We start from the raw sequence: 23,563 nt of genomic DNA, 5'->3' as shown, positions 1-23,563 counted from the left end.
CCAAGATCATATTTTGTATCTACAAATACACTAACTTTCTTTCGACATGTCAACGTCAACAGTGTGACGTCATCAATTTACATGTCATATCAATTTGGGTAGAAATCAAACAACATAGCTTAAAAGGGATTATCTCGAAGTTTTGTAAAAAACTAAAATCGTATGAGATAAACTGAACATCTATAATTATGTGATATTATATTTGCTCTATCCAACTCGTTGAAATGGTCTATATTCGCTTGGCAAGCCTCGTTGGATAAAGCAAATATAAAGTCAAACAATATAGATATCCTCTATTGAATTCTTATTTTTGGATTTCGTATCGTGCCGACAAATTGAAGGTTTCGTGTGTGTTATACATAAAGAAAATTACACAAAATGTAAATATATATATAATTAAAAGAATGTATAATGATAAACCAATTTTGTTCCCATACATGCATGAATTGGTAATCTCTGATAGTTGGAAACAATTTAAATTATCTTTTATGACTTCAATATAAGCTAGGTCATTTTTTAATTGTTTTAAATTTTTGAGTATGCATGTCTTCCCCCCAAATATACATACTCATAAACTAATGGGGGTAAATATATAAGTAATACATTGCAGGGTTAAAATTTGAACAAGTAAAGTTGTATATTTAATATTCAAGCGCAATTTTAACAATATTACATATTACAACATTAACTCTATTTTCAGGAAAACTGTATTACTGTCTAAAATGGCAACCAATACAATCCGGGCACAGAAGGTCATCCTATGTTACTTCTTTGACAGGAGACCCACCCTGCTTCACTGAAATTCCTGCCAGGTCAATTCATGTGAAGAATTACATGACGTCATCGCAACCTCTCCGACTGGAATAAACTCGTTTTGGAGAATGGCATCGCAACCACTATTGAAATAAGGATCACTTTTGAAATAATTATTTCATCAGTGGTTGAGAATGCATTTCAAAACCAACACAAAGTTGAAACCACTATTGAAATAATATCCACTAATGAAATAGATATGAGGATTACTTGTTCATTATGTTAACAACAAGGACAAAGGTTAGCAATGTTGCCCATGTCTCTGTTGTCTACGTAGTGCACATATTCATGTATAAATCTATATCAAAGATTAGTTAAGATTTAATGTTCCCCGATTTTGTCGTGATTATTATAATCCTCATCAGATTCCTTATCTCAAATGTATATGAGAGGGGTATTCATGTGGTGAAAAGGTATTAAAACATTATATTTTTCAGTAATGTGCATTATATTAATAGTGGTTGCAACCACAATTTACATAAAGTTCACTATTGAAATAATTATGTCAATAGTACTGTGTAGGCGTTTTTCAATAGTGGCTGAAATGTGGTATTGGTTTTGAAATGCATTCTCCACCAATTTTGAAACAATTATTTCAATAGTGGGCGTTATTATAATAGTTGTTACAACACCAGCGTTTGGTTGAAGGGTTGAGAGTAGAAATACATGTAATAAGGTAATCAAATACAATGTATACTGAATAGAAATTACATGTATGAAAACTAAATAAAGCGAAACAAAAGACAATATGAAAGTAATGCAATAATTCTTTAAAATCAATACTTAGGAATGAACTATTCTTAATCAGGTATACATGTATTTATTAGGTTTTGAGGATCACCGAAGCAAAAACTATCTTTAATTGCAAATTACTGTTTCATCACTTGGCAAATAACCGGACAAATCGTTTCCTCGGACATTCACTTCAAAAGTCTTTTAGATATTGGATTTCTTGCTCCTGGTGTTTGACCTATGTAAACGCGCATTCTTGTAAAAGTTTCAGAAAATATTTTGTAAGAGTTCATGAACTACTATAGCAGGTCATCTTCTGTATATGATATTAATTATAAACAGATTTCTAAGAGATAAAGATATTCGAATGCTTAAACCTAGCGAGCATAAGGCAAAAAAGAATGTTTTGTTTTAATGGACTGATATGAAATTTCTTATCTGTGACATGTTTATTAAGAATGACTTTACCTTTTTCAGCCTAACTTGAGAACAGAAAATCTCTGTATTCTTTTTCTGCTTATAACAACAATTAAACTATGTAGAAGCCATTTTTTCTGACAAGAGGGTGTGGGCTATAAAATACCTTTATGTTTAACTGAAACATTTTTTGAAACGCCTTTCTTCATAAAAATATTTTAAAAATCTGTGAAATTCTTCCAAAACCCTGCTCTTCTTTTTTTCACAGTTTGGTATGATTTTAATAAAAACTTGGTATACAAGACGATTATTTCAAGATGTATAATTTCATAAAATTTCATAAATCAAATTTTGATTTCTTTGAACAACACTGTTGTCATGAAATAGAAATTTCTATGAAATTCCTTCAAATTGCCTCTCCTCTTATGGCTTTGGTCAGATTTCAATAAAATTTGTCTCACATACTCTACAAAAAGATTCGCGATTTTCTTAATCGATTATTGATTACGATGAACAATTTTGCAATGAATAATGAAAATAGAATAATATGTGGAATTCTTTCAAAATACTAGCAGTTTTGGTCTGATTTAAATATAAACTTGTTACATGATTAGACTTGACCTTAAGTCTAATTTTTGGTGAAAGATTTGATGATCGGTGTTACCATGTCTACTATACATGAAGGGAATAATACCTGAAAATGCTACTCCCCATACAGTTTTAGTTTGATTTCACTAACACTCGATACAAGTTTTGAAAAGTTCTGTGCACATAGTTCTCTAGATGTAAATTTAAAACAAGAAGATCCTTTAAAGTCCAGGTATTCATTTTTCTTCCACCATTTTTAACACAATCCTATAGCCCTCTACAGTGTCTTATCATAGACAGTTTGTCTTTCTTTTTAGGTTTTACTCCTAATTTATACTGCAACAGACACTGTGACATTTGAAAACTAGACATAAATGTACGTCTTTAGGACATGAATGTCCTATCGAATGATACATTTGTATATTGAACTTGAAAAGAATTGTACTTTTTTTCTTTTTATGCTCCCGTAATCGAAGATGTGGAGGCATATAGTTTTTGCCATGTCCGTCTGTTTGTCTGTTTATCTGTTTGTAAGCAAAAACTTTAACATTTCCCGTAACTTTTGTTTGATTGGAGCTATGACTTTCATATTTAACATTTGTATTCCTTGTAACAAGACCTTTCATTGGATACCATCATATTTGACCTTTAGACCTTAACTTTAGAGTTTGACCCAGTTTTGCTAAACTTTACCCAACTTTAACCTTGGTCATAACTTTTGAACAGTTGGTACTAGGGCTTTCATACTTCACATATGTTATCCTCCGAGTTTTAAATCATTTTGAATGTATTTAAATGTTTCTAAGATTAAGAAATAGCACCGTTATTAGTACCGGTATTAAATGAAACGGTATTTTACCGGTATTTTTGAAGTAACTATTCGGTACGGTATTGGTACTGAGTACCGGTATCCAACCCTAGTGCTACGGCTTTCATATTTTACAAGTGTATTTCTTGTGACAAGACCTTACTTTGGATACCAACAACTTTGACCTTGATGTTTGACTTACCCTTGAAAAACTTTAACCTTTTCAACATCTATTCAATGATTGCTGCTGGGGCTTTCATATTTCACTGGTATATTCATCGAGATAAGACCTTACTTAGGGTACCAACATATTTGCTTTGCAATTGAGAAAGTTTAACCTTCGCTATAAGTTGTCATACGGGGGCATCAGTGTTTCACAAACACATCTTGTTTTTCTCTTGTTGTGTATGATGGATACTTTCATGTAAATGATTGTGCCCCGTAATGAAAGAGTCGGGGGCATATCGTTTTTGCCCTGTCCGTATGTCTGACTGTCTGTCTAGCTGTGTAGCTGGTAAAACCGTTAACCTTGCTCATACTTTTGATTGGTTGGAGCTTTGGATTTCATATTTCACATGACATGGGTATTCCTTGTGACAAAACATTTCTTTGGGTACCATCAAATTTGACCTTTTGACCTTGGAGTTTGACCCACTTTTGTATTTTTTATATCAATGATAGTTATTAGTGCATGAAGTTTATGGAAAGTACTAGTATCTTGAACAGTTTATTTGAAACTTAGTTTGAGGTTGTTTTTTATGCCCCCCGTAATCGAAGATTTGGGGGCTTATGGTTTTTGCCCTGTTCGTCCGTCTGTCTGTCTGACTGTTTGTCTGCAAAAATTTTAACCTTGTCCAAAACTTTTGATTGTTTGGAGCTATGGCTTTCATATTTCACATGTGTATTTCCTGTGATAAGACCTTATTTAGGTACCAATATATTTGACCTTGGAGTTTGGCCCACTTTTGCAAAATTTTACAAATATCAACCTTGGTCATAACCTTTAAACGGTTGTTGCTAGGGTTTTATACTTCACATGTGTGTTCCTTGTGATAATGCCTTTCTTTGGGTACAACAATTTTTGACCTTTTGTCCTTGACCTTGGAGTTTGACCTACTTTTGAAAAAATTAACTTTGGTCATAAATTTTGAATGGTTAGTACCAGGGCTTTCATATTTCCCATATATATTCCTTGTGACAAGACCTTCTCGTGTGCACCATTAATTCTTACTTTGACCTTGGAGTTTGACCTATTTTGTTAAACTTAAACCTTGGAATGGTTGGTGTTAGGGCTTTCTTGTTCACATGCGTATTCCTTGTGAGAGGACCTTTCTTTGGGTACCCACATTTTTGATCTCTTGACCTTGGAGTTTGATTTGCATTTGAGAAACTTTAACCCACGCCACGGGATGTACTATGGGGCATCAGAGTTTTACAAACACATCTTGCCTTTTTTTTTTTAGAACGGACAGACAGACATAAGCACAGAGTCAGATTTATGGCGGAGCATACAAATGATTTAAACTTTATTCATCTTTATTTAGTTTAAACAAGTTTGTATTTTATCAGACAAAGAAAATGTCGAAGAGGGTAGCCCAGTGAGATCAAAGAGCAGTAAATAAATAAATAAATAAATATGTGCTTTGGTTTCTTAAATCTTTACAAAGTGTTTTACGATTTTTTTTATACATACTTTTGCAACATTTCAGTGTAATTGAGAAGGCTATTTTCAAGATGTGTAGCTTCCTGTGGTATTCAAATACAGATTTGTTATTATGACCATTGACCTCCTCTCTGAGACCAAATAACTTGTTAGGGTATTTACATATGATACAGAGTTCATGAACATCGTTTTCGAGGTCATTTATTTAAGAACTGAGAGATAAAAGTGTCCAAAAATATTAAACATGCATGGAGAATGATCGGTCGAAGAGAATGTAACATTCTGAAGTAGTTGTTATATTATCTTATCAGTGACAAGATTATAAATTATGAACTTATTTCTGATTGAAGAATTTGAATTATACCTTTTCTTACTTCGTCCTCTGCATTTTGAAAACATCTGTAATTCTGATACTGAAAATTACCATGACAAACTTGAGCAAAGCCCTAACCTAACTGATGATTAAAGAAATTATGATGAATCTTTCTCAATAGTTTATCATTTGTTTTTCTTATTATATGTACATGTATGTGGCTTTGATCGCTAGTGTTTGTACGTATGTACGTTTATTTTAAAAGGCAATTCGTCCTTGTTAGTGTTTTTTCTTCTTTTCTTCCTCAAAGCTTTAATTTCCGAGAAAATTAAACACGCATACTACGTACAATGTATATGAAAAAATTATGTCAAATCTCGATAAAGGCCGGGACCTAAGATTTATATTCTGTGATATTTCAAAAGCCTTTGATAGGGTTTGGCAAAAAGGACTTATCTTTAAACTTGAAAAAATAGGCTTCCAAAATAATATTTTGGGCTGGATTAAAGATTACCTTACTGACAGGCAACAAAAAGTAAATATTGAAGGTTTCTCATCAACATTTAAAACTGTTGATGCAGAGGTATCCCAGGGATCTGTAATAAGCCCATTTTTATTCTTATTATACATTAATGATATAACTGAGGGCATACATAATGGTATCCGTTTATTTGCGGATGATACATCTTTGTTTGCTATAGTAGACGCTGATATTATGACTCCTACATTATCTCTTACAGCCGATCTTGAAAAAATAAAGAAATGGTCAAACTCTTGGGCTGTAGATTTTAACGCTGATAAAATAATTAATGTTAATTTTACAAGAAAGCAGCGACTTTTTCCAGACATTCATTTTGGAGAAAATGGGGATATTATTGTACCTTCCAGTAGTCATATACATTTAGGGGGCTTCACCTTCAGTCCGATGGTAGTTGGAATAACCATATATCTGCTATTTACGAAAAAGCTTGTAACAGATTAAATATTTTGAGATAATTAAAGCACACACTTGATAGAAATTCCCTAATAAAGATATATTTTGCTTTCATTAGACCTGTCTTAGAATACGCAGATGTGGTATGGCATAACTGCTCTCAGGAAAATACAGAATTGTTAGAAAAGGTCCAAGTAGAAGCTGCAAGAATTAACTTACTGGTCTAAGGGTAAATTCTTCAAGATCTATTCTATACGACGAACTAGGTCGGGAGCCATTACATCAGAGAAGAATAAATCATAAACTTATATTATTTTATAAAATTGTCCATGGTATTGCCCCATATTATCTATGCGAATTATTACAGCCTTTCCAACCAGTGCAGCATTCTTATAGTTTGAGATCAGACAGAAGTAATCTTTCTCCACCATTATGTAGAACTGTATCTTACTATAATAGTTTTATTACTTCAACTATAAAACTGTGGAATAATCTTAGCTCTGATGTAAAAATGTCACCTTCTTTATCAATGTTTAAGTCAAAAATAAAATCTAAACGACCATTTAGCAGTTGTAAATATAATAACTATGGTAACAGAAAAGAGAATATACTTCACTGTCAATTACGCAATAAAGCTAGTAACCTTAATGCACACTTAAGAAATCATTATATAATAGCTGATTCATCTTGTCCTGGGTGTGATTACCATAATGAGGATAATGAGCACTATTTTATGAATTGTCCGGCATATAGCATACAAAGAAATGAACGAAGAAAAAATTTACAAGAGCTAGGTATACCGTATGAACTAAAGATTCTTTTACATGGGTGTTCGAAGTTATCGTATCAAACGAACATCAACATTACAAATTATGTACAAGAATATATTAGGTCAACAAAACGTTTTTAAATACATTTCCTTTTGATATATATAATTATTTTTTACTACATTTTATTAAAACTATGTGTTATGCTTAATTCATCTGGATCTGTGCGTGCCTGTGTGTGCTTGCGAGGGTGTGTCTCTGTGTGTGTCTGTGTGTGTTTACCCGCATTGTAATATATATATTCACTCAGTCCATTGTATTTTGTAACTTTGATTCTTGTATAGAGAGGGTATTTATAGGCATTGCCTGTTGCCCAGTCTATTCATTATTTTGAATAAATATTGTTTAAATCACACATACTACATAACCAAACTCAGTTTGGATTATATCATATTGCCAAGGTATATGAACTAATTCAAAAATTATGGTGGATATTTTTTCTCAAAACAAGAACATTCAAAACGTATAACGTTGTACTCACTTAGTCTTTCAAAAATCTACATGTATGCCTAGCTGTTTCTAGGCGTTTTTAGGCAACAGAAAAATTACTTAGATCTCAAATAGATCTTTTTTGAGACGATAAATAGAATTTACTGTCATTTTGTCTTGGCTTCCATAGTTTTCATTTCTGAAAGCATATTATGATTTTTCTTTTAGTCCCTTCTGTCACATCGATACGGATATAGAAATCTACCAAGAGTGATAGAGGCTTCCGAGTTCGAGAAGTTGGTAGAAGCTGTCGACCCCGAGCCCAAAAAGGTCCTGCTCAAGTACGAAACTTAAATCTTAAATACACTTCGTTTCATAATTGTTGCTTTGTATGTAAAATTAAGGAAATTGAACATTGAAATAGTGGAAAGAAACTATGTGTTTTTTGAAGATGGTATCGCCGTGACGAGAACTCTGTGCCGCCGGTTTATGCTCTTACACAGATTAGCAAATTTCTGCCTGATTTCTTGTCAACTGATTCCCAAAAGAAGAGAGAAGCAGCAAACCAATTCTGGAAAGAAAATGACATCATGCAAGATGCCTTAGAAATGGCTGCTAATCAAGTCCTGGGACCGGAAGATGCGCGCAGATACGTTATATCAGGTATATCCCCAAGAAGGTTCCTATACAATGAGCTATTACCTGTACAGGTACATGTTTGTCAGAAAAAAACACTTATGTTAAATATATATATCTTTTTGAGGTAAAAAAAATTTCAAAATGAGATACTTTGCTTGCGATAAAAAGTTTTAAACAACATTGATCAAATCATCAAGTTGTTTTAAAAAATTTAACAAAAGTTAAAAATAATGAGACTTTTTTTTAGAATACAATACAACCCAGCATGTACTGTATACTTATTCAGTGATATGTTATGTAAGTTTTATTTAGACTGACTACTGTGTGTACATTACAGTCACAGAAAAGGAGACAGAGATGGGGATTTTGGATGCTGAAAATCCAGAATCTCACTGTCTTTGGTTTAGAAGAAGAATCAAAGGCATTGAAGATTTGGGACCCACTACAATTGTTTCTCATTATATAGGTATTATAGTTTTATTTATGCAGTAAGTCATTAAAAATTAGTGCTTTAATCAGTAGTAGTGTAAAATTGAAGGAATTTTTAGGTTTACTAAAATTACACAAAAGAAAAATAACCCATATACAATTCTTGTCCATTTACGTCACTTAAGACTGATGTACGAGTGTATGATACATTTATGTTTGTTTTTCATAATTCCAGACAGCACAGGCCCTGAGGAAAAATGGAGAAAAAACAGAGCTTTACTAAAAGAGCTTTGTGACAACAGGATTCCAGAAGTTCTTCCTGCTAAAAATATACACCAGTATGAAGTGGAATGGAAACAAGGTTATTGTTCTGAAGAGTTTCTTGGCCTAAAGGAATTGATCTGATTAACTTCATTACATTTAAATTTAATCTTGTAAAAGTTTATTATCCCCACTTAAATATAGAGTACAATAAAACTTGAAAAATTAAAGTGGTCAAAAAAAAATACTTCTTCATTTCACATTAACTGTAAAAAAAAAATTGCAATGAATCCCACTTAAACATATTTAAATTGTGGAAATGCTAGCTTACATTTCAGAGTGAACATTATTTTAACAAAATCTTTCTGCTTTTCATTTCATACCATACCACAAAGTTATTAACATAACTATAAGTAAAATACATTCACATATATCACAATCATTTTCAGAAAAAAAAAAACAATGACATGATGTCTTTGAAAATAATGAACCTCATATAAGGAAAACTCATTCATTTTTTCGTTCACACTATGATTATTTCATTATGGGATTCATTCTGACAATATTATCTGGGAATTTATCACTCAAAATTATTCCTTTCTCTCTGTCTGTGTCAAGTTCTTCAATGAATCCAAACCAATAGATGACCATTCCTGGGCCAAACCTATTCCAGTAACTCCAGAACTGATCCTTTAGATAACCCTTATGACTGTATTCATCACCAAAAGAGGCTTTACTCTCTATCCAGTTGATAACATGACCATCTACACTGAAAGGGACTTCTAATTTAACATCAGGAGTCTTATCAAAACCCCTTGTTCTCATTTGATCCTCACCAATGTACGCTAAATTCAATGAATCTAAAATTCTATTAAGTTTATACTCATGCTCATTCCCAATGAATTGTTTAATATTGTCAACATGTGGTCCATAGTGATCATCACAGACAAGACACTCATGGATTTCTGATGCCAGTAATGGGTCGTTTATGAGAGAAGTGTCTTTCATTAATTTAGTAACATAACTCTTTGGTGGGGCATCTCCTTCATACTTTGTTGCCGACAAATGCCGTTCGAGTACCATTCTTGCTAACAAAGCAGGTGACAACTCCACCTCATCAGCTAACTTTAATAATACGTGTCGTTCTTTGTTGTTTATCCCTCTCAGATAGTGTTCATAGTATAGTTCCATTCTTGCTGGATTATAATGAATATGATGTGTTTTTCTCATTTTCTTTTGAAAATCTTGAGCGTATATACTTCCAATCGTAGATAAGGAAAATTCCGGGTATTGTTTCACGATCAGCGGTAAGCAATCCCTCGAGTTGTGTGTGTGCATAATTTCTATAATGGAGTTGTACACTGAGAGTTTCATTTTCACAACAGACACTTGTTAACTGACCTTATCTGTAAATAACTGTCAAATTTCAACTCGCCCTACGCGCCTTTCTCTACTTTCACTTTCAACGAATCATAGTCACTCGAGTGCTTGTCTTAGGTAACTGGTACATAGACACATTCTTGTTGATTATATATCTAAACACTGATATTAAGTATGCCGATTTACAAGTAATATAAACCTCCAATATTTGATATATACAAAAGATTTTAAAACATATTTTACTTTCTTTACGTTTAAATGTCAACAATTTAATAAAAAAAAATGAGAATTGAACATCAATATGTTAAAAATAATTTTTTATTATAACAGAACTTTACGAACAGATCATATTAATATTTCAAATAATCTGCAGGAATCAACTCAAGCAATCCAGATCACAAGAAATATTTATCAAAAATGACTTCGGATTTTACGACAAGAATGTGCTCCATGATCCAAGAAGCGATTGAAGAACGAAGAAAGTCGGAGAAAGGGGACTCTCTGATCCAGGAGATCATCAATCATACAAGCTTCTGTTAAACCAAGCTGGAAAATTTCCACGGCAGGGAGAAAGCGTAGGAAGTACACCCAGCGAGAATAGATGTTGTTTCTTAATATGTTTTGCATTTTTGAGTGATATAACTGTTTTCTTAAGTGCTATACACTCTTTCAGTCTTTGTTTAATTTTAATTTTCGGACAATGATTCTCAATGCTTTATTAAAAGAAATGATATTTGGTTTTTAAAACTTAAAGATACATAGCACAAACACAGTTTCTTATCTCCCACATATTGTCTTTAGAGAAGTGGACAGGCTTTCGCCTACATCCATGAATGTAGAAACTTTACAGTAACAAATTTTCATATATCTCTACAACTTTTCAAAAATTAAGTTGAACTCTATAAAGTTACATTTTCCCACTTTTCACCAAATTGTGTGGCTTGACCAAACATAAAGTTGTGTAACTAAACAGAAAACACTCATTTAGTGAGAAAGTTCTTATTAAACTACATTTACTTAAGTAGAAATATTTGAATTTCGGAAGAAGAAAAATTGTTTGCGTTATTTATCCTAAACCTTTTAACACTGCAGTTTAAGAAAAATAAATTGTGATCAATCTAGTAAAAGAGCCAGTCAACATCCACAAATCACCATGTTTCGCCTATTTAAAACTGCATTTTAAAATGGGACAACTGATCTTGTTCAATGAAGCCCAGCATTTAAATGTAAATTAAATGAATTTCCATTTAAACCCTTCTCTCTAAAAGCAGTGTATAAAATGGTTTTAGAACCCTGTTTGATTTTAAAGATCTCTATCAAACCTAAAAGTTGATTGTAACCAAGACTACATTACCTATATCTGTGCATATAGAATAAAATTTTAATATGGCGCATTTCAACAGAATTTTTTGAATTTAATGACACAAAAATTGTGTACCTGTAAATGAAATGAAATCTTACATATTTTATCTGAATGCATCTTTTACAGAGAATAAAACAATACCTGAAAGACAAGAGCTCCAGAATTCTAGCCATTCACGGATCTTCCGGTAGTGGAAAGACAACTCTCATGGCAAATGCTGTCGAAATCTCAGCAAATTCTTTGCGAAAAACGATGAATAAGACGGTGGCTGTCGCTTTCAGGTGCTTTGTTTTTAATAGCAGATTCACTGAAAATTTAGGTTTGACACTGTAACGGTCATGATCAACTTTAATGAAATGTTTTTCTCCTTGAAAAAAGGTTTGTTGGAACAACCCCTGGTAGTTCTAATGTAAGCGCTCTTTTGGAGAGTCTCACAAAACAGATTACATTAATATACCAAGAAGACCTTAAAGTATCAGAGGTAAAATTGCAGGTTAAATCCACTATTCAAACTTTGCATTTTTTTTTATGTGAATGTAATTAGAATCTTTTCATTATCAAGGAGCTAAGAGAACTTGTTGAACAGTTCGAGCATGTGCTACATTACGCAAGCGCAGAGCTCCCTCTGGTTGTGATGATTGACTCATTAGACCAGTTGGATCCTGCTAACAATGCCAGAAATCTCTTCTGGCTTCCCCAGGAGCTTCCCCCTCATGTTAAATTAATTGTTTCTACACTGGAAGAGGACATTTATGAATGCTTTCCAAATCTTCAGGTGAAATAAATTTCATTGTACACGAAAAACCGTTGCTTGACGAAACTTTGGCATAGTTTACTGAATTTACATTTCAAATAACTTTTTAGGGCTTCCTTCCTCCAGAAAACCTCTTCTCCATACCAAAGCTTCCAGCAAATGACGCCAGCGGAATTGTAGACCACTGGTTAAAAAGCAAAGGCCGTTGTATCACCAAAAGACAACGGGGGATACTATTGCAAGCGTTTGAAAAGTGTCCCTTACCGTTGTAATTGAAGATGTCTTTGGACGAAGCCTGTCGCTGGAATTCATTCTCTCCAGACTCGGAAACTGTTTTGGAGAAGACGATTCGAGAAAGCATTAATGCTCTTTTTCAACGTCTTGAGAAATCTCATGGAGTTCTGATGATGTCACGATCAATGGGTTACCTCACTGCAGGTATGAGATTCCTCACTGAACACAGATATGCACTGTTTGTTAAGATGACTTTTGAATATGCATTGATATATTATTGTAGCTAGGAATGGTTTATCGGAATCTGAATTGGAAGACATTTTGTCATGTGATGATGACGTTTTGAATGACGTATACCAGTACTGGAAACCACCAATTAGACGCCTTCCGCCTCTGATGATGGCAAGACTACGGACAGATCTTCAGCAATATCTTGGTATTTTTATTTATTTTTTATGCAAAGGAGCACTAAACACCAAGTCTTTACATAACTTATGTTTCCCTTTCATTTTATATTGATTTTCTATTTAAATCAATTATAATGTCTTTCCTTCTCCGAATATAATTTATTTTAATTAAGTTCAAGTACTCGTTGAGTCCTATAATGACTAAATATTTGAAGTTCAAATTGAATTCTGATAGGTTCTGTGTGATTGAATCATTATTTTCTAATATATAAATTCTGGCCAACCATGTATAGGCTTCCGTGCTCTATGGTTCTTTATAAGCATGTAATTTGTGAAATGCATTTGTTAACAGTGGAACGGGGTGCCGACAACGTAACTGTAACCAGCTGGTATCACAGACAATTTCTGGAAGCTGCTGGAAATAGATACTGTCCACCAAACGATCTTACATTCCTTCACAGCCAACTTGCAGATTTCTTCGACGGAAAATGGGCCAATGGTAATTGTTATACGTATACAACTAGACTCTTATGTTTTTACTGTAGCATATTGGTAACTAAACATCAATTACAAATGAATTCAAACAGAAAAGAAACCATACAAAGACAAGGATGGGAAGAATAATGAAGAAATTCGCCATGTGATGTCACAACCTTTGATGTATGGCGACACCTACAATCTCCGAAAGCTGAACAACCTGCCATATCATCTGATCCATGCAGGGAATGTTGCAGCTCTGAAAGAAAAATGTTTATGCAATTTTGAGTTTCTTCAGCACAAGCTTTTGGCGACTTCCTGCAGGTATTAGACTATTGGCAAATGAGTTTTTTGGGAGGCGTTTGCAATGAGTTTATTTGTATCCTTTCATTATGCCATTCCAAGTTTTTCTTATGTTTAGCCTCCACCCAAAAACCATTCTATCTATCGGAGGGGGGGGGGGGTGGGGGGTGGCAAAAAAACCCCAAAAATGTTGCAGTAATTATAAAATTTTTCATGATCATTTGATTATTTTATTCACATTGTAACAAAATTAAAAAAAACAAACAAACAAACAAAAACCACTTTATTATATTAAAATCCAAATCTTTGGTTCTAAACTTAAACAAGATTTCATGTAAAAATTGAGATCCCGATCAAAATAGAGTAAAGTATTAATTATGTTGAAAATATTTGTATGAGTGGATTCTTTGATGTTTTTTTTTAAATTTTCATCACTCACCTGAAAACTGATGTAAACGTAGAAAAAAAATTGGAATGACCTTAACGTAATACTTATTGGAAATGACTCATAGTCACTAAAACATGAAATATGAAAGTACAGTCATTGAAAATTACAAACTGGTCATGATTTTTACAGACAAGTAATAGACGATTTCGATCTAGCAAGGCGTTCATTTCCGAAAGAAAAGGACTTAGAATTGATTGGAGAAGCTTTTCAACTCTCAGAAGATGACGTCATCTACGATCCCCTTATGTTTCCATCGCAGATGATAGATCGACTTGCTGATGAAAAGGTACGCTTTTGTTTTTGAAGTTTTTTTTTTAAATTTCAATATTTTAACACCAACAGAATGAAGTTTGAAATGTTTTCAAATCTTGTGCAGATTGTAAAAGATTTCGTAACACAATGCAAAAGCTGTACTCATCCTCATATCCGTCCTAACCAAGAGGTTCTAATAAAACCCGGGGGACAGATGCGCTGTGCTATGGCGGGCCATAGGGCATCACTGAAGTCGCTAGACCTGAAGCAGGACGGGAAAACGGCGGTTACCTGTGAGCAATGGCAACTGAGATTTAACTTACAACTTGTAATTCTTGATGATTAGTATTCATGGTCTAGACCATGAAGAAAGATTTGCAATGGTTGTATTCTAAATTTCTCTTCTTTTTTCTAAGGTTGTGAAATTGGTGATGATGAAATTCGAACTTGGGATGTGACACGGGGGAAACTTATTCGTACATATGATGGATTAGGAGACAACCCCTTTTCAGTTCACTATGTAAACAACGACAATTTTATAATGATAAACTACATAAATGTCATAAAAACAATCAACGAGTTAGGAGAAGTAATATACACCGTTCAACCTCGTTCTCAACAACATTCACTTGTCGTGGGTGGAACCGGAAACACGTGGTTAGGGTTGTTCCAGGAACAAATGGTTGAATTATATGATGCAAAAAGCGGGGAATTAAAACACAAGGTTTCTAGCAGCAATATGTCGGATCTAAATTTTGGTGTCGATGGAATTGCGGTGGGTAAGTTGTAGATAAAATAGACACATTTTATTTTCTCAAAAATTTATAGAGATTTAAGGTTGAATAGGAAACAAACCACCATTACCTGAAACAAAAGGAGAGTAGTATGCACAAATCTTATTATTTATTGCTTTTGATAAATACTCTTCACATAAATTGGTTAACAATGCAAAACTGAATTTTAACCATATGTACGCCACTAGACCAGCTTAATATTTTTACGGTTTATAGCGTCTGCGTACACTGTGTGCGGGTAGCATAGACGAAAAGCGACACAAATCAAATTTTAATAATTGTAAATTAATATTTTTCCTCTTATAAGCATATATATATATATATATATATATATATATATATATATATATATATATATATATATATATATATATATATATATATATATATATATATATATATATATAAAAAAAACACCAAATGGCATATTCATATATCACGTACCATTGTTGAATAATATATTCAAGGTTGCTTATTTTGGATGAATAATGTGTTACGAATTTGACATTCTCCACTATTGTTATGCATAAGTAAACAAGATGTTTCTTGTTATATGAGTCATTAAAATGATGATTCGATGGATGATTGAATGATTGAGATGTATTGATATTTATTCTTGCTTACCTGTTATTATTTATTAGAGTTATTTGAAATTAATGATGTGCTAGGTGCAAATTGTTCACCAGGTACCGAATTTCCTCCACGTTTTGAGGAATACGGAACGTAAATAAACCATTCACTGGTCTACAAATGCTTTTATATAGTACTAAATATTCTTACCTTTGATAATTGGGGTAATTAATAAATCCATTCACTGATAATTAGAGTAAAAACCTTACAATTACACTCTGCTTTTTCATACTAAGCGGCAAAAGATGTAAAGTACATTCGGAACACCTCGGATGCGTATAATAGTTAAATGTATCCGAAGCTTTCCGGCTATTTGAAGTTATGGCGCCAAATCTCATGCAATATACGTCATAATTGGTGTAAAGGCTTTATATACGAGCTCCCCTGGCTCTGACAGTCAGACGTCTGCTGTCTCACTCACTGTGCGGTCGCCAAATCTGTCAGATAACGATGACCTTACAAGAACAAGGCTCAGAAGAGTTTAGATGGGTAATTATCCCTCAATTTGTATTGACTTGTTAGCAACACTTGATGGCTTTATTAGTTTAATGAGTTTTATTCAGACACAAGTAGTGATCTGGACTCGTTATTGTTTATTGTTGAATAATATTTACTAAGGCACAAGAAGTGACCTGAACGTGATATTTATAACTCCTGACATTATTATTAACAACAAACTAACAAAGCATGGTGCATTGTATTGAGTTTTGTTGAGATGTTAGCATAACTTTTTGTCCCTATACAATTAGTTGTTTGCTATAACCTGACATTTTATATTTATACTCACTAAGTGAAGAAATCACTAGTTGGAACTTTATTCAAGACCTAAAGGCATTAGGTCTATTTACATTCATTAAAGGGTTTGTTTAAGGGTGGTTTATAAATTAACATTTGTTGGAAAGGGTGGTTGGTTTGCTTTTATTTCAGGTGAGGACCGCAGAGCCAAAGAAGAATATTTTTGTATGTTTATTGAATAAAATCTAATAAAATATTAAAAACAAATTATATCCTGTTGTCTTTCGTTCAACATTCAGATTAAGGAGCCCCACAATGTTACGCCGCTAAACATAAAGCTGTAAGTCGTAACAAATGAATGGATGAATAATGCACCATCTTCTGTGGAAACACAAATAATTGTAAAGATTAAATCGTTTACAATATTATATACTGTTTAATCTTTGTTTTCAAAACTTGACGCGGCACGACCAATTCATTGTTTGGGGATGGGGGTGGGGTATAAATAAATGTCGATTCATACAAATGTGTAGATTTCAACTCGAGTTTGGTATACTTTTACAGTTAGACCTAGTTATAATTCTAATGGTAAGCAGTTTATTACATACTTGTATAATTAGCTTGCAAAATTAATTTTGAATATTGTTGATATTGCATGCTTTTATCCTTTTATTGTTTATTAAAGGTGTTTGAGCACTACTGATTGCTTTTATGATGTCCATACAAACATGTAGTTTGTATGTATGTTCAACTGAAATCACAATATTTGTTGCTTAATTTTTAGTCATTCTTATTATTCGGTAAGTTCTAACATTCATGTTTACAAATTAACAGCTTTTTAAATTGTAGTTGAACAATTTGGAATCCATTGTGGGGAAAAAAAAAGATTTTTTAAAATGATTTTAGTAGTATTATTTAACATTTTATCCTCCCAAGCTCTGACTTTTTAAAACTCTCTATTATTTTCAAATCATAGGGCCTAAGACTTAAACCATTTCTTTTTGGACTTAACCCATTTCTTTTTGCAATACAGTTTATAATATTTCGAGAAATTATGTCATAATAAACAATTTGTAAATAGAATAAATTCTATGTTGATAAAATGAAATAGTTTAAATTCTGATATGATAATGAGTATTTGTTAATAGTATTTTTAAGTTAATCCATATTTTAACTGCGTGCAATTTTTTCTTTCTATACAAACAGTCTCTTGTATTTAATGTGAGAATCTTGCTCGAAGAATTCATTGAAAATATAACACTGGAAAAGATATTTTGTTTAATTTGTTTTTTAAAGACAAGTAGGGTATACAAATATAAATGTAATATTTGCCTCCGTACAGCTATTGTATTTTAACAAACAGATAAAATAGATAATATTGCAACAGTTCGATGATATCCATAAAGACTGAAAATATTATACAGTAATTGCTGTTTTTGAGGTCAGTACGACGATATCAACCTTTAAAAAGTGGTAAGGTATTAAAATTTAATTTTAATTGATTTTTTACAAAAAAAAAAAATTAATTTCATAAGAGTTAAGATTTTTTTCCCATCGAGTTTTGATAAGTAGCATATCAATTTTTTTCCTGGCATATATTATTAAGACCACAAAACAACCATAAAAACTTAATTTTATAAGTCAACATATTTTTTTAAGAAAATTAATTTAAGGGCTGACTGCAGCGACGTCTTTTAGGAAAAATACAAATCTTGATTGTTTTTGTCTTCCGATGACAAAAATATAATGAGTGTCAACTTACTTTCTGTTAACGTTTTATGTTCAGCTTGTGAAAGCCCAATCTGATTTTGCTTCTCAGTGAGAGAAGAAAGCCCGTAAAATGTCGAATGAAGTTTGTCAGGGGTCCCACGTCCACGAGTGGGCGTAGGATCCCTGACGTTCCGAGGATGATTCAATTAGAGAAATGGGAGTCTTTCAACCATATATTAAAATGTTTTAGCACTGCATGCAACGTGGCATCATAGTCATAGACTATGAATCTAAGATCACTGAATAAGTGGAGAACATAAATGAATCTCTCCTAGAAATCTTAAATACAAAGTTTATTTTCAATGCTTTCAGTCATGATTTGTGTTAAATTGTCTTTAGTAACACAGTTTCTTGGTATACGTTAAAATATTTTGAAGGACCCCTGATCTATAATTTTCTTAAAGGAGCACACACAAATAAAAGTTTGGTCGGTATTCTTATAAATATCAGTGGTTAAAACGGAGACTTTTATGTAAATTACGAGATTGACTTTGCAGGAAAAAATATAGTAATTGCAAATAATATATAGCAGTAAATGTTTCTTTAAAGGTGTTGCAAATGAAACAAGATGTGCATGCATATTCTTATAAGGTGTCAACCACATTATTCCCCTGCAGCGAAGTTGTAAGGAGAGGTACTATTCATGTGATGTACATGTCTGGAATCACCAATTTGTCATGTTTGTTTGTACATTATCGCAACATTTAGTTAATTTCTGGCTTATCTCAAGGGGAATCCAAAGCCCCACTAGCAGACAATGCATTTAGTGTCCTTTAACATCCAATATATTTGATTTTAACCCACTCACACCGCTATAGTTAGGAGAAATGTTTTTAAATATGCTCTAGGTTTTTTTTATTAATCTTGCAGGTTCCAACAATTACATGGTGGTAACAGATTCAACTCAGCAACACATTTTTGTGTTCAGTCTGAAAAAGAAGTCTTTCATATGTACGCGTCAAGTGTTTACAGATAACGCAAATGGTGACGCATACACCGTGGACGCCATGGTTATTTCAGCAGATGAGCGTCAAGTATGTTATTGCGATTGCTACACAAATGACCTTCACATTGCAGACATTAATACTCTGAAGGATACCAAGTTGCATAAAGGTATTTCAAGATTGTTTAGCCTATTAGAAATACACTGTATACTTAGAAAGTAGAAAATATTCATAATGATTGTTACACTGATGGTCCTGTGTCAATCGAAACAAAAGTTTATTGTACTTTGAAAGATATCTTTGATCTAAATCAAACAATTATTGAATTTTTTAACTTCATCTGTTATTCTCTTTTTCAAAATTATAGGCAATGATGATGATTATACCTTAAATTATCACGTTTCCAAAGACGGAAAATCTTTGTACTGTGTGTCAAATAGAGATATCTTGATATGGGATCTGAAATCTGGAGAGAGGAAGTACACATTACAACATTCTTGCTATGTTATTGACGCTAGGACCGTAGATTTCCGAACAATGGTCACAGTTACAGAGGATAAAGTTGTCTATGTTTGGGATATGACTCGTCCGGAGAAAAAAGGACATAAGGAAAAATTTAATGTTGGTCATAACGTTTGGTAGGCATTTCTAAAGTACTCCTTGCATAATGGAAAAATTTTTTTAGGGTCTTTTGATTTTTCAAAAATATACACAAGAAAGTTGCCAACGCATCATTCGGTAATTCATCTGCAAATATCATGAAATATGACATCTGCCTCATCGTCAAAAGAGTGAACTGTCGTCTAGCCTACTCAGTCGAATTTCCCGATGTCTTTATTTCAACGCAACACCCTAAAATGGCCCTCTTTCGCGCAATCTACCGAAGCCGATTGCACACCTTTTGTGGACTTATCTGAGGTTAGCGGTTACCGATGGTGGTCAGAGGGGTTGGAACAGCGCCGTTGACCCTGTCTCTCAAACAATATCAAGCAAAACTTCTGACATGGAGTCTAGTAGTCACTTAGTGTTTTGGCATCCGTAACCGGTTTATCACACTTCCGGTTACCACAATTTTACGATACAATCCTGCAATAGTCGTGTGATGTCTATTAAATGACGTATTTACCCACAAAAGACCTATTTACGTTCCGTAATTTAGTCAAAGTACTTTTCAACCAATAGACAGAACAATTTCTGAATTGTTTTTTTAATAAACATCTTCAAAGGAACAATTTACTTGCAGACATCCTACCAACTGTATACCACGCTCTTTGGTCAAACGCTGTATATACAGTCATGTTTTTTCTGAGTTTTTAAAGAATGCAAAGATAAAGAACACGATTTCAAAGGGGGGAAACGGAAATGTATTCCTTTAAAACGATGAGCACGATTTTCATACATTTCTGAATGGTTTGCTTCACTTATCATTTATTTATTTACCTGTTTGGGCATTTAAGCATCTTACTTTTAATCATAGTCACATATTTTTATATCATATACATCTTAAATAACTATTGAAAAGGTAAAAATTAATTTTCTATGATTGTGCTTTAGCAATTTTGTCTAGTGTACGTTTAAGAGCAATGCTTGTAATCGATGCAGAATTTTATGAATTCAGCCTTTATATGAATATGTTTTAAGTAATATTTGATGCCAACTTAGAAAAAACAAGTTTATTTAACATTTTCTTTTAGGAACATTATCGCCCTTCCTAATAGTCGTTACGTAGCAGCGCTATTCAAAAAGACGAGTCAATCTACAAATGACTTTGGTCTGATAGTTTATGACCTGGTGGACATGAAAATTGTCAGACAAGCAAACATTGTAAGCCTATAACATCTCAAAGTATACTTATTACATGTTACTTATAAATTTATACCATAATTTTATATAACGACGTGTAAATAAGAGTCTTCATCCTAAAGTAAATTGTCTCTCGACAGATGTATTGCTACTTACGTAGTTTCTGATTTTGCATGGTGTAATTGAAAAACATAGTTAACATAAATGATAATTTCATTTAGATGGAAACACCGGGTGTGTTCGAATTGATTGATGATGAACACGTTCTCATGAACATGGGGAGCAGTAAGATTAAGATAGTCAATATAAATACCATGACAGTGGCGCATACATTTCAAGGAAAAATCCCAAAAGTCAATGACCCACAAGTCTGTGTTATTTCTGATCATAACAGTAAGGACCATTTTCAATTGCTGAATCTTTCCAACTTTACCCAATCCTTTATGATACATAGAGAAGAATTATATAACCATACTTTTAAAGTGAACACTGGATTTCTTTTTTCTTCAGAGGTAGTTATGCAGACCAAAGGGTCGAGTCATCTTAAAGTCTATGATATCAACCACGAGGAAACGGAATGTATAATCAAAAATCCCCTCTCTAATGAAAGAATTGAGAAAATATACGTGAGTATCAGAAGCCCTTTTTAATTGAAATTGATATATATTTTGGTATCTGCTATAATCTCTTTTTTTAATTATTTATACAGACAAACAATAAAACTTTGAAAGTTGCCGCTTTGACAGACTACAAGAACATAATTGTTTTCAACATAAGAGACAAGACAACGGAAGTGGTCACGGCGGCTGACATTAAGGTTGATGAGCTCGGAGAAATCGTGGCAGTGGCCCCGTGTGGTGACAATATTGTCTTAACGAGTGCAAAAAGTTTTAAGATTCACGATGAAGTGACTGAAGAAATTTTGGGTTATATTTGGAACTCAAAGAGTGGTTAGCAATTTTCTAGATTTTATTTTTGTCAAAGAGGGTGACAGATTTGGATTTTTCTATTGATGATGTTCATTTAAAAATTATTTTCTTTGTAAACTTATGCAGGAAAACTAGTAGCAGAACTCCACGATAAGGAATATCAGATTAATTATGTGTTGAAAGAGAATCAAAGAGGGTTGTCAATATCTGTGGATGATGTCATGTTTATAACTGACACGTGGTTTCTGACGTCAGACGATGATTACATCATGCGGGTTTGGGATATAAATACCGGTACTTACATATTATGTAACTGGTTTTACGGCTATTTCAAACTTTTGGGAAAAATAAAATCGACACCTTTAACCTTAATCTTTGGTGCTTTGAAAGAAATATAATTGTAATATGCAAAGATTGTTCTTGAAAATTGGGTAAAATATCAGATTTTTCAATTTTATTAGCAAATCACCAAGCAGAATATACTTTCTCCAAAGAACTGTCATAATGTATTGTATATCTAAAATAGGCACCTTGATGAAGAGACTAACAGGTCACGAGTCAAACATCGAGATGTTTTCTATTACTGACGGCCCTTTATTTGTATCTTATGGATGTTGGGAGGAAGAAAACGCCATTAAACTTTGGTCAACTGAAAGTTTGGAATGTATAGCTTCGTTCAAGTTAGATAGTGCGGTCAGTATTTAAGCTAACCCATCATTATTAAAGAAAACAAAATTAAAAATTAAGACATCCTCTAAATTTCTATATCAGTATGTAGATGTTTTTCTTTTTACTTGTATTAATAAGGAACAGTAATTTAAATATTTGAATGAATGACGTTTGAAAAAATTTGTGATCAGAAATCCCCATCAAAATCATGTTGTTTTTTTTTTAAGTTTGGAAAATTAAGGCTGTGCAAGGACGGGTTAACGTTCGTGACAACAGAAATCAATCCCTCACGTATTATTCACTGGAAGTTACACGGTGTAGAGGAAATTGTGGACTTGTCCAAACTTCCCAAGAAATTTGGTGGAAAGGGTACGACAAACACAATGAAATAATTAATTGTCAGAAAAGCCTTTTGAAAGTCTGTCTACTAATATATTCAAATTAATAAAAGAAATATACATAATTAAATGCTTTCATTAACAGTTCTGGAAGTAGACCTGGACCTTCAGTCAGTAGAGGATTATGAGGATGATCCTAATGATCCTGACACTGATATAGAGGTTAATGATGATGACGACGATGAAGAATTCGAGGAATGTGATGAGGAGATATGAGAGATTTTTCATGGTTCATCTCAAGTGTTATGCTAGCTTATGTCACAAACAGATATTTCTTTCATACCTACCTCCATACCTATACCTCGTTGTCTGATATTAAGCTATACAGAGGTTTTGGCCTCTCTAATTGTAACAACAATCGATGATACTAATCATCTTTGTTATGTTTATTTAAGAATAAAACAGAAATAAGGCAAAATA

The 23,563-nt window shown here is 32.9% G+C and overlaps 1 protein-coding gene and 1 pseudogene across 1 annotated transcript; one reads left to right on the top strand and one right to left on the bottom strand.

Annotated features, from left to right (window-relative positions):
* Nucleotides 1–6,855: 6,855 nt before the first annotated feature.
* Nucleotides 6,856–23,539, top strand: LOC133172442 (NACHT domain- and WD repeat-containing protein 1-like; annotated as a pseudogene).
* LOC133205888 (CDAN1-interacting nuclease 1-like) lies at nt 9,026–10,286 on the bottom strand. The gene has a single exon (XM_061341779.1). It carries the CDS (start codon nt 10,225–10,227, stop codon nt 9,388–9,390), a length of 840 nt encoding a protein of 279 aa, XP_061197763.1. The 5' UTR covers nt 10,228–10,286; the 3' UTR covers nt 9,026–9,387.
* Nucleotides 23,540–23,563: the final 24 nt, after the last annotated feature.

The sequence above is a fragment of the Saccostrea echinata genome, unplaced genomic scaffold (assembly GCF_033153115.1).
Source record: "Saccostrea echinata isolate AGI-Se365-2 ecotype Australia unplaced genomic scaffold, CSIRO_AGI_Sech_v1 ptg000054l, whole genome shotgun sequence".
NCBI lineage: Eukaryota > Metazoa > Mollusca > Bivalvia > Ostreida > Ostreidae > Saccostrea > Saccostrea echinata.
This window is presented reverse-complemented; position numbering and strand designations above follow the sequence as displayed.

Bases quoted from the DNA above. Each gene is read 5' to 3' on its own strand.
- LOC133205888 (XM_061341779.1), bottom strand. From the start codon at position 10,227: ATGAAACTCTCAGTGTACAACTCCATTATAGAAATTATGCACACACAC.